Here is a 16988-nt window from a genome sequence, read left to right as displayed (position 1 = left end):
ACTATCATAAAAAGAAACAGGTGAACGAACAGGAGTAAACAGACTCGGAGTAAATTTTTAATTTTGCGATAAACCATTACAAGACATGATGATTTACAATTTCTGTTGTATTTCCTGTTTAACTTGACAGCTTCTTTCATGCAGAAGCTTAAATCATTGCTTTTACTTTTATAAGCACATTTTCTCCCGTTATCTTCAGGCCATTCCAGTTAAAAATACCCCCAAAATAACATGGAAGATTTTTAATGCAATGGTCCGAAGAAATTAAATCTTAAACTATAATTCTAAAAGGAATCATACATTCTAATTTTGTTTTATTTTAGTTACTGATTTCACTATATATATTTAACATCATAAGTGTAGCACTTCAGCATATTAGCGGTTATTTATTGCGGCGATCTCGAAATAATCGAGTCTGGAGCAGACAATCCAGTGATTGAGGTCATGAGCATCGATGGGATACGATGACATTCATCAACCAAGTCAGAGAGCTTGTCCAAGCTTGGTTGCGGAAGACCAATTCTAACCCTGGATCTTGACGGTGGTGTTTAACAATGAAACGCACGAGCGCGGGTTCAGTGCTGACAGATCAAACAGCCCAATCAGAGTGAGCTTGGGATTCCAACCAACAACCAATGCGTCCTGACATTGCTAAGGGAGGAAACGCTGCACTCTGGTGCTTGGCCACCCATTGCATGTTGATATATCACCCGGGCAACACATGGCTCCAACAGCAGGTCAGGTGTGAGGCATGCAGTTTGTCAAGCCAGGCATTTTCCACGAAACAGCAATCAGTTGCAACTTGTTACATTTACATTGTGTTTGCCAGGGGAACAATCAATCAGTTGTAAAATAACACCGCTTTATGAAGCGATCAAGCGCAGCGAGTTTAATTTCTTATCATCGATTTGCGTAGGTCTGTCCAAACATGCAATGTGGCAGAATTAAAGGGACAAGACGAATGTGTGAAAATGTTCTGTTCTCGGATGTGAGCTGCATTTAAAAAATAGCATCAATAACATTGAGTGTTTTTTTGGTTTGTTGTTTAATGCCTCACGGCGATTTGTAAATAATCGCGTCTGGACCAGACAATCCAATGATTCACATCATGAGCATCGATCGACACAATTAAGATACGACCATGTCGGGGAGCCTGTGTTATGAGTGAGTACTGTGACGCGGATTCAGAATGAGGGACCACCCCTGTACTTTTATTGCGTTTGTATATTGAATGTTACGTTCTTTCAGGGTTTGCGTTACCTTAACGATCCATCTAATAAACCACGGCCGTTATCTTATGTAACACATAAGTGTGTAACCGCAAACGCTACATCTTACGAGGGCTGGTCAAAAAGTTCTAAGCCTGACTAACTTTCAACTATGGGACATAACAAAGTGAACTCGTCAATGTAGTACATTATTTGAATAGTTAATTGCAAGGGTATTTGGTCTGTTGAGGCCGTTTGTATATTAGTGCTGGAGTGCTACTATTTCATGACAATGCCTCTTTTCACACCTTTCGACTTGCTGCTGTGCGACAATGTGGGTTCAAAGAGCTTCTCACCCTCCATACTCGCCAGACCTGGTGCCAAGTGATTTCCACCTGTTTGCTAAACTGAAAGAACGCCTTCATGGACAACGATTACCACAAAACTGCCGTGAATGTGTTTTTCAGGGCTGCTTCTTCCTGACTGGAATTGAGAAACTTCACTATCGATATGAGAAGTGTATTGAAAAGCAGGTAGGTTATGTTGAAAAATATATTAAAAACACTTTCACAATTGTTGTTTTCGTTTGTTAGGCTTAGAACGTTTTGACCCGCCCTCGTACCATGATGGTGTTATTACTCCTCCTACCATGTTAGTTAAATTGCTTATCCGTGGTTCAAACACACTCAGTTGCCCTAGCTAGCCGCATGGGGTGAACGACTACCCGAGCGGGTGTTTCCTACGTCAAAGTTTTGTCGTCTCTCAAACAAATTTAAATAATCTTAATTTTATGTCGCCTTTAAGAGATTCTTCTGAATTTCAGTTCGTATGGCAGCGGCGGTGCCCCGACGAAAGTTCAGCAGAGAAGGGCTTTATTGCAGCGAGTGACAATATCCCCGGTGGCAACGAGGTATGTGTATGGCTGTGTAGCACGTGACACACTCTCAATTGACAACAATGTGTATGGCTGTGTAGCACCTGACACACAATGCATGGTAGAAGGTCCTTTACAATGCATGGTACAAGGCGCTTTACAATGCATGGTAGAAGGTCCTTTACAATGCATGGTACAAGGCGCTTTACAATTTCGCTGGGTCCGCGGGTATTTCATCAATCGCTTTCACGTTTTAAAAACATGCAAATTGGGATTGTATGAAATCTAGAGCCTTGAACAATGATATATATGTTTATCTGTTTCCTAGTTTTCTTGTCGACGGTCTCTCTTGTTACTTTTAATTTACAACGTTTTAGGTAGCACAATGTAATAAACATTCTACATAAAACGACTTTAAGGATTAAGAAACATTTGAAAATGCTTAGTTGTTAATTTTACACCGCCCTGTCATATGTGTACGTAGCTCAGACTGACTATTACACGCCATACTGTGGGGGTTCTCGAGTTCCAGGCAAAAGTTGAAATCATTCAATGGAGTGTCGGAAGTGAAAAAATAGTTCCGTCAAATTCCAAGGGTACATTATTATGAATATCATGAATAACTGACAATGATAAATAACAATAAATACTAACTATGATAATTAACAAATTGAATGATAACTGACATAACTAACTGGAGATGACAACTGACAATGATACTGAAAATAATTAACTGACAATGATGAATGATAGTGATAAATGACAATGAATACTGACAATAATACCTCAAATTAATTAACTGACAATGATAACTAATAAATTGAATGATAACAGAAATGATAAATGATAATGATAACTGACAATAAAACCTCAAAATAAAATAACTGACAATGATAAATGACAATTATATATGACAATGTTAACTTAAATTATAATAACTGGCAATGATAACTGACAATGGGGCATGAATAGCTCACAACCAAATTGTTAATTCGCGAATAAATAGTGGATCGTTGAAAGAACGGTTAAACTATGCATGATTTCTTAATGTCTCCCCAGGGAAGATTCTTAACAAAGGTAATTCTTAACAAAACAGGGTAATCGTTTTCCCCATTTGCAGACGGTCGACAACTAGAACAGTTTTGTAATAATTGAATGGATCCACTTAGTCTGAACGTAATAGATCGCCTGTGTTTATGCTTGACTAGAAAATAAACGAATATTTCAAAGAAATCAGCCATGTATAAGCACGTCTCCTGTGGGTGAACCTTGAACGAATCAATGTAGTTCTTGGAAAACCAAGGTTAGTTATACCTGGAAAAACACGTGCCGCAACCTGCTTCACTTCCGGGTAGCAAGACGACCCAAGCAAAAGTAATTGTTGTTTAACGCCACACTCAGCAATATTCCAGCTACATGGCGGCGGTTTGCAAACGAGTCTGGACCAGACAATCCAGTAATTGACATCATGAGCATCGATCTTTACGGGAGTACACACATTTATACATGTATTAGTCAAATATCAACCATGAGTTATTTATAACACGGATACAATGGGCTTTGTGTATACCTGTGATGAACCGTGCTCTTCACGGGGGTCTTCATTGTAGTTAGCCCTCGAGATAACGGGGAGATATGCAGGGAATAGCGAAAAGCTGTTCGTGTGTTACGTGTATTACCCTTGTGTTGTAGTGTCGATTTCAGCTATGGCAGATTTAAGTCTTTGATAGCCATTTAGAAGTTTGGAGAACATGAATACATGACACTTTGTTGTGGATAGCAACTTCTTTTAAAAAATATATTTAAAAAAAAGAAAAAAAAAGAAAGAAAAAAAGATGAAAAAAAAGTGTCATGTATTTATGGTAGATTTGTTTACCACAACAATTAGTATGAGCATTGTCGAAGTCCTACAACCACACTGTTATTGAAGCAAAGGCTAATATTCCAGCAATATCCCGACAGGGAACACCAGAAATGGGCTTCTACATTGTACCCATGTTTGGAGTCGAACATGGGTCCAACGCTTTAACCACACGGCTACCCCATCGCCCTCACCTCACAGTAAATAGAACTATGATGCAACGGGTGTCAATTTCACGGGAGAATAGGAGCGCCGCTAAGTTAAATCAAATAAAATGTATTGATAACTCTCCTTAATTACATTTCCCAGTGTCCACGAACACATTAGCTTAGAAACCAGCGAGACTTCGCACACAGTTGCGCGGTTTCATGTAACTATCGAACTACTTTGTAATCGATGAGCGAGTTTACAGTTATACCCCGTTTATTCGGACCCCTGTAGTTAGCAAACCTCGCCATCACGTAGACTACTCATGTGAATACACGTATAAGCCTTATGACAAATGATTCGGTAATCCTGCAATGTCGGAATCTTGGTAATGTCACTGAAACGATTAGAGTAGCTTAGACAAGTTAATGGCGCACCTGCATAATGTGAATCGATTGAAAATTTATTGCTGAATGTACGCCTGATGCAAAACTTGCAACACTGACCCAAACTTGTTTTATCAGGGTTAGCAACAGACGTGGGATGCTGAGGCGAGGGGGTTGGGTGGGGGTGGCGGCAGGGGGATGCGGTGCGCGCGTGTTTGAAATCAAAACAATAGTTCGCAATAGCTAATTTGTAGTTAATATATTTTACTTTAGTTGTTGTCATTTATCGCCATACTAAATTTTCGACATATGACTTTTACTGTTACATATTGTAATAGAATGTTGCTATGACACTCGACGGAGTTGTGCAGATGACATAATTATGTGCTTAGTGTTCACGGAATATGTATGGGCTTTACAGTGATTTATGTACAGACAAGGTTATGCTGACCCAGAGATAAACAGACACATAAATATAAATTTCTTCATAATATTTTATCTCTATAGAATTGTTTCTCGACGTCAACACATCGACGTCATTCAAAACCAAACCACTAGAGAAGGAAAAGTACGTCATACTATGGTGCTGCATATATCATAAGTACGTCATACTATGATGCTGCATATATCATAAGTACGTCATACTATGATGCTGCATATATCATAAGTACGTCATACTGTGGTGCTGCATATATCATAAGTACGTCATACTATGGTGCTGCATATATCATAAGTACGTCATACTATGGTGCTGCATATATCATAAGTACGTCATACTATGGTGCTGCATATATCATAAGTACGTCATACTATGGTGCTGCATATATCATAAGTACGTCATACTATGGTGCTGCATATATCATAAGTACGTCAAACTATGGTGCTGCATATATCATAAGTACGTCATACTATGGTGCTGCATATATCATAAGTACGTCAAACTATGGTGCTGCATATAGCATTAGTACACCATACCTATGGTGCTGCACATATCATAAGAACGTCATACTGTGGTGCTGCATATATCATAAGTACGTCATACGTATGGGGCTGCATATATCATTAGTACACCATACCTATGGTGCTGCATATATCATAAGAACGTCATACTGTGGTGCTGCATATATCATAAGTACGTCATACTATGGTGCTGCATATATCATTAGTACACCATACCTATGGTGCTGCATATATCATAAGAACGTCATACTGTGGTGCTGCATATATCATAAGTACGTCATACGTATGGGGCTGCATATATCATTAGTACACCATACCTATGGTGCTGCAAATATCATAAGCACGTCATACATGTGATGATATACATATCATAAGTACGAGCGCTCTATACAGAATTCGGCATAAGATCCGCTCTAGACACAGTTCAGCACGAGTGCTCTATACAGAGATACATGTACACATGAGGTCCGATCAAAACGGAGTTTAAAACGGTATAAAATGCGTTCCATACGCATAATACGTAAAATTATAAACAAAATTCGGTAAAATGTACGGTGTGTCCAGTTCGGCTTAATGATCAGTGTGTACAGTTCGGCATAATGATCAGTGTGTACAGTTCGGCATAATGATCAGTGTGTACAGTTCGGCATAATGATCAGTGTTTCTAGTTCGGCATAATGATCAGTGTGTACAGTTCGGCATAATGATCAGTGTTTCTAGTTCGGCATAATGATCAGTGTGTACAGTTCGGCATAATGATCAGTGTTTCCAGTTCGGCATAATGATCAGTGCGTATAGTTCGGCATAATGATCAGTGTATCCAGTTCGGCATGATGATCAGTGTATCCAGTTCGGCATAATGATCAGTGTGTACAGTTCGGCATAATGATCAGTGTATCCAGTTCGGCATAATGATCAGTGTGTACAGTTCGGCATAATGATCAGTGTTTCTAGTTCGGCATAATGATCAGTGTGTACAGTTCGGCATAATGATCAGTGTGTACAGTTCGGCATAATGATCAGTGTTTCTAGTTCGGCATAATGATCAGTGTTTCTAGTTCGGCATAATGATCAGTGTTTCTAGTTCGGCATAATGATCAGTGTGTACAGTTCGGCATAATGATCAGTGTATCCAGTTCGGCATAATGATCAGTGTGTACAGTTCGGCATGATGATCAGTGTTTCTAGTTCGGCATAATGATCAGTGTGTACAGTTCGGCATAATGATCAGTGTGTACAGTTCGGCATAATGATCAGTGTGTACAGTTCGGCATAATGATCAGTGTTTCTAGTTCGGCATAATGATCAGTGTTTCTAGTTCGGCATAATGATCAGTGTGTTCAGTTCGGCATAATGATCAGTGTGTACAGTTCGGCATAATGATCAGTGTGTACAGTTCGGCATAATGATCAGTGTATCCAGTTCGGCATGATGATCAGTGTGTACAGTTCGGCATAATGATCAGTGTTTCTAGTTCGGCATAATGATCAGCGTGTACAGTTCGGCATAATGATCAGCGTGTACAGTTCGGCATAATGATCAGCGTGTACAGTTCGGCATAATGATCAGTGTGTACAGTTCGGCATAATGATCAGTGTGTACAGTTCGGCATAATGATCAGTGTGTACAGTTCGGCATAATGATCAGTGTATCCAGTTCGGCATAATGATCAGTGTGTACAGTTCGGCATAATGATCAGCGTGTACAGTTCGGCATAATGATCAGTGTTTCTAGTTCGGCATAATGATCAGTGTGTACAGTTCGGCATAATGATCAGTGTATCCAGTTCGGCATAATGATCAGTGTGTACAGTTCGGCATAATGATCAGTGTATCCAGTTCGGCATAATGATCAGTGTGTACAGTTCGGCATGATGATCAGTGTTTCTAGTTCGGCATAATGATCAGTGTGTACAGTTCGGCATAATGATCAGTGTGTACAGTTCGGCATAATGATCAGTGTGTACAGTTCGGCATAATGATCAGTGTATCCAGTTCGGCATGATGATCAGTGTGTACAGTTCGGCATAATGATCAGTGTTTCTAGTTCGGCATAATGATCAGTGTTTCTAGTTCGGCATAATGATCAGTGTATCCAGTTCGGCATGATGATCAGTGTGTACAGTTCGGCATAATGATCAGTGTATACAGTTCGGCATATTAACAAGTGTGTAAGAATTCAGCATAATGATCAGTGTGTCCAGTTCGGCATAATGATCAGTGTCCAGTTCGGCATAATGATCAGTGTGTACAGTTCGGCATAATGATCAGTGTATACAGTTCGGCATATTAACAAGTGTGTAAGAATTCAGCATAATGATCAGTGTGTCCAGTTCGGCATAATGATCAGTGTCCAGTTCGGCATAATGATCAGTGTGTACAGTTCGGCATAATGATCAGTGTATCCAGTTCGGCATAATGATCAGTGTGTACAGTTTGGCATAATGATCAGTGTTTCTAGTTCGGCATAATGATCAGTGTGTATAGTTCGGCATAATGATCAGTGTATCCAGTTCGGCATGATGATCAGTGTGTACAGTTCGGCATAATGATCAGTGTATACAGTTCGGCATATTAACAAGTGTGTAAGAATTCAGCATAATGATCAGTGTGTCCAGTTCGGCATAATGATCAGTGTCCAGTTCGGCATAATGATCAGTGTGTACAGTTCGGCATAATGATCAGTGTATACAGTTCGGCATAATGAAGAGATAAGTGATAACAGCAGATCACAATAATGACAATCAAGATGTAGATTAAACTTGGATGTTATTACATCAGTCCAGGCATTTCTTCTACTTCCAAGCCACAGCAAAAATGCCAGGCAATAAACACAACATCTAAGTTAGAAAAACTGCCGCTGCCCGGAGCAACCCTGTCATCACATTACATGCGATGTTACAATTTCCCTGAATGAAGATAGCCCCAAAGCTGTCCCCGATACAGAACTACACAAACAGAGATGGCTGCCGGTTACCTACTGGACAACGAGAAGGAACACATTTAATTATTAATACAGCGACATTCTTGTAATCAACAACCAGGAAATCAATCACTTACTTGGAACAGTGTACGGCAATGCTTGTATATTTCATGTAAGTCTTGCGTGTCGGGCACTAGATTTCGTGATACTATGCTTTGGTGTATTCTAGGAACGTAGTAACATCATTTCGGTTTGAGGTTTGTTAAATAAGATGTTGGTTTTAGAAAAAAAAACAAGTATAAAAATATTCATCGATTTCAGTGGTCTGTGTCAAACACGACGTCAAACCAGTCCAGCAGTTTTTTAAAGTCTGATATTACTATTTAAATCAGCCACAACACAGTTGTTATGAATTCGATTAAACATTCAGAGGAATGGAGATCTGTCTAACCTGACTTATATTACTTGTCCAGTGAGTGTCGCTTTACATCACCAAGAGGACATGAACGGACTTTTCGCAACAAGTGCAAAATGAACAAATTTCACTTGTGAGAGAGTTCGGCTTCATCAACGCTATAAACATTGCTTCAATTTATCAAAGGATGTTTCATGATGTAAATGTTTCACATTTTGGTAAATCACCTGCCATATGCAAAGATCTCTGGTGAAACGTACGAGCACAGGCAAGGTGCTGATAAGTGAAGAATTATAACCAGGAAGTGCCACGAGCAGCGGAACCTGGTACCACTATGGGAGATAACTCTTGGCCAATTGCGCTATTTTAGACGAAATTGGTTGCGTCCATTTTGCATGCCAAACCCAATCTTCCCGAGGCAAGAGAGTTAACTGACTATAAAAGTCCAGTTTCCACCCTTGCCGGACTGAGTGGTATTATGGAGTTTGGCTGGACTAACGAGTCTATGCATAGTCCAATCAAAATCGCGCACCGAAATCGAAATCCGGTTCGTAAACTGTCGCGCAGATTTCGGTCGATTGCAGGATTTGCAAAGCATCTGCACCGCCAACTCGTTGTCAGCAGATATTTTCCACATCTTTTCATGTTTTTAATCAAGTTGCTCACGGAATTTGATGCATTTCGCGATGTAAGACCCGTTTTATCACAATATAGATCTTGATTATCAATCAGATCGTCCTGACTTGGCGCCACCATTTTGTGTGAAGCAAACGCGAGTGATGCGCGGGGTGGGACCTAATTGGTCCATAGGAGAGGCTTAGAAGGGACATAACTGGTAATAGCCTCTGGTGGCGCTACGATCGAGCCCAGTAATTCCAGCCTAGTTCGGCAAGGGTGGAAACTGGACTTTTAAAGTCAGTTAACTCTCTTGCCTCGGGAAGATTGGCAAACCCATGAGGGTACCTTCATAAGACAAGTGCTCTGCGATTTGTCTGATGAACGTACCCTTCTAGGTTTGGTACACCTAATGGAAGCAAAAGACTTTGCACGGCGAAACTGCGGAAATCCATACACCATAATATGAACACCGCACACACAGAAGTCTGGCATCAACACCGCACACACAGAAGTCTGGCATCAACACCGCACACACAGAAGTCTGCCATCAACACCACACACACAGAAGTCTGCCATCAACACCGCACACACAGAAGTCTGGCATCAACACCGCACACACAGAAGTCTGCCATCAACACCGCAAACACAAAAGCCTGCCATCAACACCACACACACAGAAGACTGCCATCAACACCGCACACACAGAAGTCTGCCATCAACACCGCACACACAGAAGTCTGCCATCAACACCGCACACACAGAAGTCTGCCATCAACACCGCACACACAGAAGTCTGGCATCAACACCGCACACACAGAAGTCTGCCATTGAAAGTGTTTTCGTAAATAATGCTTGAGAAAATATCTCGGACGAAAACAATCACGTGGTGACCAGCAGCTTTGGCTACGGAGTGACGAACTGGTAATTGACACCACCAGCGAGCCAGTCCGTGCGGTGTTTTAAGTTTTGTTGTCTTAATGGTTGACATCACGCACGTTGGGTGTCTTCAGATGCAATCAACACCTAACAATGTTCTGTCGACATTATCCAATGACTACCAATACACTGACTTAGCTTAATTGGGTACGTTCACACACTGCGCCATACTTTAAATTCAAAATGTCGGACAAGTCTACTGAACTGTTATTGACGTCTAAACATGTTATCACTCTTTCGTCCTTCATCACGTGATGAAGGAGGAGGAGCTTACACTACACAGCCACACAACTGTACTCTTATTTAATTTGTATCAAACAATTTTAAACAAGCATGAACTACTATAGACGTGGCTGGGCTATGCACATAAACGTAGTGGCCGAATGATCGCATCCACAAGTGGGAGAGATGTGACCATCGGTATTGGGAGAAAAGGTACAGTTAATCGATGTAAGGAACATAAGAATATGCGGAAATATATCAAACTTAACCCACCTGTTCGTAAAATGGTCTTGTCCGACATTTCCAAAGTCGGATTCCATTCAGGGAGTCATCATTATCAAAAAAAAGGTAAATATTTCTGAAGCTTGTACATTGTATCAACATCCTTAAAGATGCTGTACATAATGTTGAAACATAATATAAGAAATAAACGACGCGTGGTCGTTGTTTATCGCACAATAAAATAATGAATGGAGAATAAACCTGCAGAGTTTTATTGTACGAGAAACAACGACCATGAGTCGTTTATTTCTTAAATATGTACGTAAATTATGTTTTGGTCAATAGCGGGATTCCAAGTTTCGACTGAATTTTAAGGTTTGGGATGAAAGATTTCGTGGAAAATACAAGGAATCTGGTCAGAAGCGGAATTGGAACAAATTCTAGATGTATGGTACTTGCCCATTCACAGTTCCGCTACAATCGGTACAGGTGGAGTTGTCGCCGCTACAGACGCCGCAAGCGTCCATTCCCGCTGTTGCCGCGTTGCCTGTCGAGCCGCCGACACACACCTGGCACGTGTTGTTGGATGCCATCTGAGCCAGTGTACCTGGAGGATAGGTAGCAGTGTTAAACTCACCGTCAAGGGACGTGTACAGGAACACTACAGGCTGAGGAAGACCGCAACTTGCCTCGCTTACAGTGCTGATTGCCTGATTTCATATATTTGAGCATTTGGTTTTGATTTGTTTGTTGTTTAACGCCCCACCAAGCAATATTCCAGCTATATGACGGCGGTCTGTAAATAGTCGAGTCTGGACCAGACGATCCAGTGATTGACATCATGAGCATCGATCCACGCAATTGGGATACGATGACATGCATCAACCAAGTCAGCGAGCCTAACCACCCGATCCCTTTAGTCACCTCTTACGACAAGCATGGCCGCCTTTTAAAGACCGATTCTATTCTGGATCTTCACTGGGTTTGAGCATTTGATATTCAAGCAGATATCTTTATTGAGTTGTGTCATGTGGTATCTAGTTTGTTAAGGAGTGGTGGGGTGGCTTAGTGGTTAGAGTGTTCGTGCAGAAGCCCAGGGTTCATTTCCCTACATAGGTACAAAGTATGAATTCCATGTCGTGAACGGATGCGGCGTATAATCATACTCACTTATTCAACTCCCGTGAGTAATAAACGGCTGACTAAACCACACACACCTCACTACTCACTTAATGTGGAATGTATTGACGGGTGGTGGCGAGACTCACTACTCACTTAACAGAACGGTGGAATGTATTGACGGGTGGTGGCGAGACTCACTACTCACTTAACAGAGCGGTGGAATGTATTGACGGGTAGTGGCGAGACTCACTACTCACTTAACAGAAGGGTGGAATGTATTGACGGGTAGTGGCGAGACTCACTACTTACTTAACAGAACGGTGGCATGTATTGACGGGTGATGGCGAGACTCACTACTCACTTAACAGAACGGTGGAATGTATTGACGGGTAGTGGCGAGACTCACTACTCACTTAACAGAACGGTGGAATGTATTGACGGGTAGTGGCGACACTCACTACTCACTTAACAGAGCGGTGGAATGTATTGACGGGTAGTGGCGAGACTCACTACTCACTTAACAGAGCGGTGGAATGTATTGACGGGTAGTGGCGAGACTCACTACTCACTTAACAGAACGGTGGAATGTATTGACGGGTAGTGGCGACACTCACTACTTACTTAACAGAACGGTGGCATGTATTGACGGGTAGTGGCGAGACTCACTACTCACTTAACAGAGCGGTGGAATGTATTGACGGGTAGTGGCGAGACTCACTACTCACTTAACAGAGCGGTGGAATGTATTGACGGGTAGTGGCGAGACTCACTACTCACTTAACAGAGCGGTGGAATGTATTGACGGGTAGTGGCGAGACTCACTACTCACTTAACAGAACGGTGGAATGTATTGACGGGTAGTGGCGAGACTCACTACTCACTTAACAGAACGGTGGAATGTATTGACGGGTAGTGGCGAGACTCACTACTCACTTAACAGAGCGGTGGAATGTATTGACGGGTAGTGGCGAGACTCACTACTCACTTAACAGAGCGGTGGAATGTATTGACGGGTAGTGGCGAGACTCACTACTCACTTAACAGAGCGGTGGAATGTATTGACGGGTAGTGGCGAGACTCACTACTCACTTAACAGAGCGGTGGAATGTATTGACGGGTAGTGGCGAGACTCACTACTCACTTAACAGAGCGGTGGAATGTATTGACGGGTAGTGGCGAGACTCACTACTTACTTAACAGAACGGTGGCATGTATTGACGGGTAGTGGCGAGACTCACTACTTACTTAACAGAACGGTGGCATGTATTGACGGGTAGTGGCGAGACTCACTACTCACTTAACAGAGCGGTGGAATGTATTGACGGGTAGTGGCGAGACTCACTACTCACTTAACAGAGCGGTGGAATGTATTGACGGGTTGTGGCGAGACTCACTACTTACTTAACAGAACGGTGGCATGTATTGACGGGTAGTGGCGAGACTCACTACTTACTTAACAGAACGGTGGCATGTATTGACGGGTAGTGGCGAGACTCATTACTCACTTAACAGAGCGGTGGAATGTATTGACGGGTAGTGGCGAGACGCGGAGTCAGCAAGTTCTGCCTTCCAGGAATTTACTCTGGATTCAAAAGGCAGTTCTCGCAAGTTTAAGTCAATATATAAATTTAAATGTATTGATTTTATGTACGATACAATGCATGTAAATCGACTGTTCTTATTGTACAGAAATCCCCATGACAACAATGTCTTTTTTGTTGTTTAAATTAGCGCTACACTCTTCAATCTTCCAACAATACGTCGGCGGCCCGTGAGAACTTCGTGCGGAAGGATCTTGCAGTGCATAGGGTACGGTGACATGCAAGTGCTACACAAATGCTTGATGTGTCAATGTTAAGATATTAATTCGTTCAATAAAAAACGCACTTGCTGTCCGAGGTATAGGTAGCGGAATATGCCGAGTGGGCACGATTGGTCAACATTTTAACCATAAACTTATGACTTCATTGGCCTTCATTGTTTAAATAGGTGAATTGGAATTGCTCAAAGCAATTTCGGTGAAACTCGAAATTCTTGCGTAATTCCACCTCTAAGTAACAGTATTCACACATTGAACCCATGTCAAACCTGTGTATTTTGTTTGTTGTGTATCCAGTGATTGATACCATGAGCATCAATTCACGCAACTGGGATACGATGACATGCATTAACCAAATCAGGGAGCCTGACCATCCGATCCTGTTAGTCGCTTCTTACGAATAGCACTGGTTGCTGAAGACCAATTGTAACCCGGATGTTCACGGGACGCGAGACATGGTTGAAGTTTTTCTGCATGTTGTACTGATATGCATCACACGTGTGCTTCGTTCTCACTTACCTGGCGTATAGCAGTCGTTGTTGCAGTCCTTGTATTGACTCCCTGTGACGCCGGCCGCCGCCGACGCTGCTACACAGAAACCACATGTGTCGTTGACACTGGTGCCGTTGCAATTATTGTTGCAGTCTCTGAACTCTGCAGCACTTTTGCCCGTTGACCCACCTGTAACAAATGACACATTTTACAATGAAAAAATGGTTTACAATGTATGAGTACTATTCCACGTTAGTTGTTGAATTGTTTCTCGGACAAACTGTATCGGTGAGTGTGACGTCACATTGAGCAAACTTCAGTAATATCAAGTCGTGTCATCATTATGTGGTATCGAAACCACGTTTACCACTTCGGTGAAACCCATGATTGGGGGTAAGGTACCAAGTTTCATAAAAAAGCAAATCTTGGATTCTAATCAAATATCAGAGGATCCTGGCTCGCCAAAGGGGCATAAATGTGCAAAGCTAATTGCGGAGCCTTAGACAAACTGAAACAGATTTTCTTTAATATACGTATCTCCTCTCTTTTTCCCTAAGGTATTTATGTGCATATTAAGGTTGAAAATTGACCCATGAACTTTCTGAAGGTTTGACTTTCAAGCAAAATAATCTTAAAATCCTTCAGTATCAGTGGTTATATTTCTCAGAACCTTTTAGATTTAGGTACTATGTTTCAATGCACGGCCCCGACACATCCTTCCACAAACTAATTATTTCTTGTTGTCAAGGCACATTACGTCAGTGTGTCAGACTACTTCCCTCACAACTGTTAGGAGTACCTGAATATCACATCACAACACTTGCCATGTCTCAGAGTTTGCAATCTCTGACGCCTCCAGCGTGTACTTCCAGCCTTGGTCTCTCGTAGTGAATGATTTAGTTAAAATAACCAACACTGCCCTTTCCGTAATCATAAGAGTTTGTTTTTAATATAGAGTCCATTGATATATCAAAAAATGCTAATCAAAGGCAATTAAAGGAATGATACCGCGGGACGCTACTTGCCATGTCCTATCATTAACTTTACATGCTTGAGGCGAGTGTGGCACTTTGTGGTTTTAGTAAAGTAAAGTTTCAGTAAACTGAATACAAATAACTCACCGGGAGATTGACCTTTGTGAAAACGGTATAGATTTCTTTGATGCTGCCTGCAGGCAATGTGATGTTGTTAAAACACTGGGCAGGTTAAAAAAAAGTGCAATACACAGAAAAAGAAACACACAGGCATTAACAGAAGCCTGAATCTACTGAAACCCAGACAGCAGACTGTTGACATGGATGTCTTCCATTATGCAGAGGCTGCCTCGCACCTGCTTACATTGTCATGAACACTGACAGCTGTACTAAACATGTGTCAAATTGTGATACAAATTGTTAAACATTGTTATATTTGAATAAACATGAGATGCGTCTTTTTCGTCTTTTTTCATTCCCTAATTTGTATTTACCCAAATACATGTAATCACATTAAACGTCTATTGTTCTGAAAAGGCAACCAGTCCGATAACCCTTATATGCATCACCCACTTTGTTATATCCAACTTCACATAGGTCGCTGGCACGGTGATGAACCAAATGAACTTCGGACATAACATTATGTACTGCAACATGATGCGAGCCATTCAATGTCCACGTGCCACTCGTTCAGAAGCGGTTGATTTCAGATTGCTTCTGTGCTTAATAATGTGCATGTGATGTTTTGTCAATCCTACATGAAATAACACCGTATATATTTTATTACAATTGTTATTGATCATTGCCTGTGAATTACATTTCACTGTGTCATGGTCACACGTGTTGTGTTTTCGATGTCTCCAGTATGCAATCGTTTTGCTCTGGATCTATAATATTTTTTCTTACCCTGTCTGAGTATCCATACCTCGTTTCGTCGAAGTTACAGCACGGTCTGGCTATGTTCGAGATATCGGGGTTCGGCTGTATATCATAAGCAGGTGTTTATGAATCACTATCAAACAGTGATAAAACCAGGTGTTTATGAATCACTATCAAATAGTGATGACACCAGGTGTTTATGAAGCACTATCGAATAGTGATGACACCATGTGTTTATGAAGCACTATCAAATAGTGGTAAAGCCAGGTGTTTATGAAGCATTATCAAATAGTGATGACACCAGGTGTTTATGAAGCACTATCGAATAGTGATGACACCAGGTGTTCACGAAAGACATATTCATTTAGAAGATAAACCTACTGTTGCTTGAAATTTGATGTAGTCCCACTGTAGAGGAGATACCTTTTATTTTAATTTGTAACCGAGCGCCATTATTCACGTTTAGAAAGTTAGAGAATGTTAAGTCACTGTTTAATTAAAGTAAATGACATTTAGTGACGTTAATAAATAAAACCGACAATTCTTTTCCATTGCCATCAGCAATCTTTGCAGTGTACAATGTAAGACATATTTAGCTAAGCTGAGTAATGTTGAATCATGTTTAGTTCAGTGAAACAATGCTCCGGTAAACATATTAAGCTATGTTTAGTCATGTTTAGGTTAAGTAAATATATATAGTTATTTCTAGGATTTAGTCGTAGTTGGGTAAAGAAGCCCCATATCAAGTTATGTTTTGTGATTTTAGAAACAAGAAAATTGATCCGGACCAGATGCAGCTGAGTGATTGGACGTGTTGATGACGTCATTGATATTTCACAATCGTGGGGTATTATGGGAGATTCTTGGATAAGCTTCAGAAATTTAACACACTGAGTCGACAGTATAAATAAATCATGAAATGAAATGAAAT

The 16988-nt window shown here is 41.1% G+C and overlaps 1 protein-coding gene across 3 annotated transcripts in view; it reads right to left on the bottom strand.

Moving 5' to 3' along the window:
• Positions 1-16988, bottom strand: part of LOC124143147 (pneumococcal serine-rich repeat protein-like) — a 63156-nt gene that overhangs the window by 26200 nt on the left and 19968 nt on the right. For all 3 annotated transcript variants that reach the window (XM_048394895.1, XM_048394896.1, XM_048394897.1), the window contains 2 exons: positions 14232-14393; positions 11231-11378 (listed from right to left, as the gene is read on the bottom strand). In XM_048394895.1, the coding sequence (XP_048250852.1) occupies positions 11231-11378; positions 14232-14393 (310 nt within the window). The remainder of the gene's footprint in view (positions 1-11230; positions 11379-14231; positions 14394-16988) is intronic.

This window comes from Haliotis rufescens, unplaced genomic scaffold (genome assembly GCF_023055435.1).
Source record: "Haliotis rufescens isolate VD_foot unplaced genomic scaffold, xgHalRufe1.0.p SCAF_131, whole genome shotgun sequence".
NCBI lineage: Eukaryota > Metazoa > Mollusca > Gastropoda > Lepetellida > Haliotidae > Haliotis > Haliotis rufescens.
This window is presented reverse-complemented; position numbering and strand designations above follow the sequence as displayed.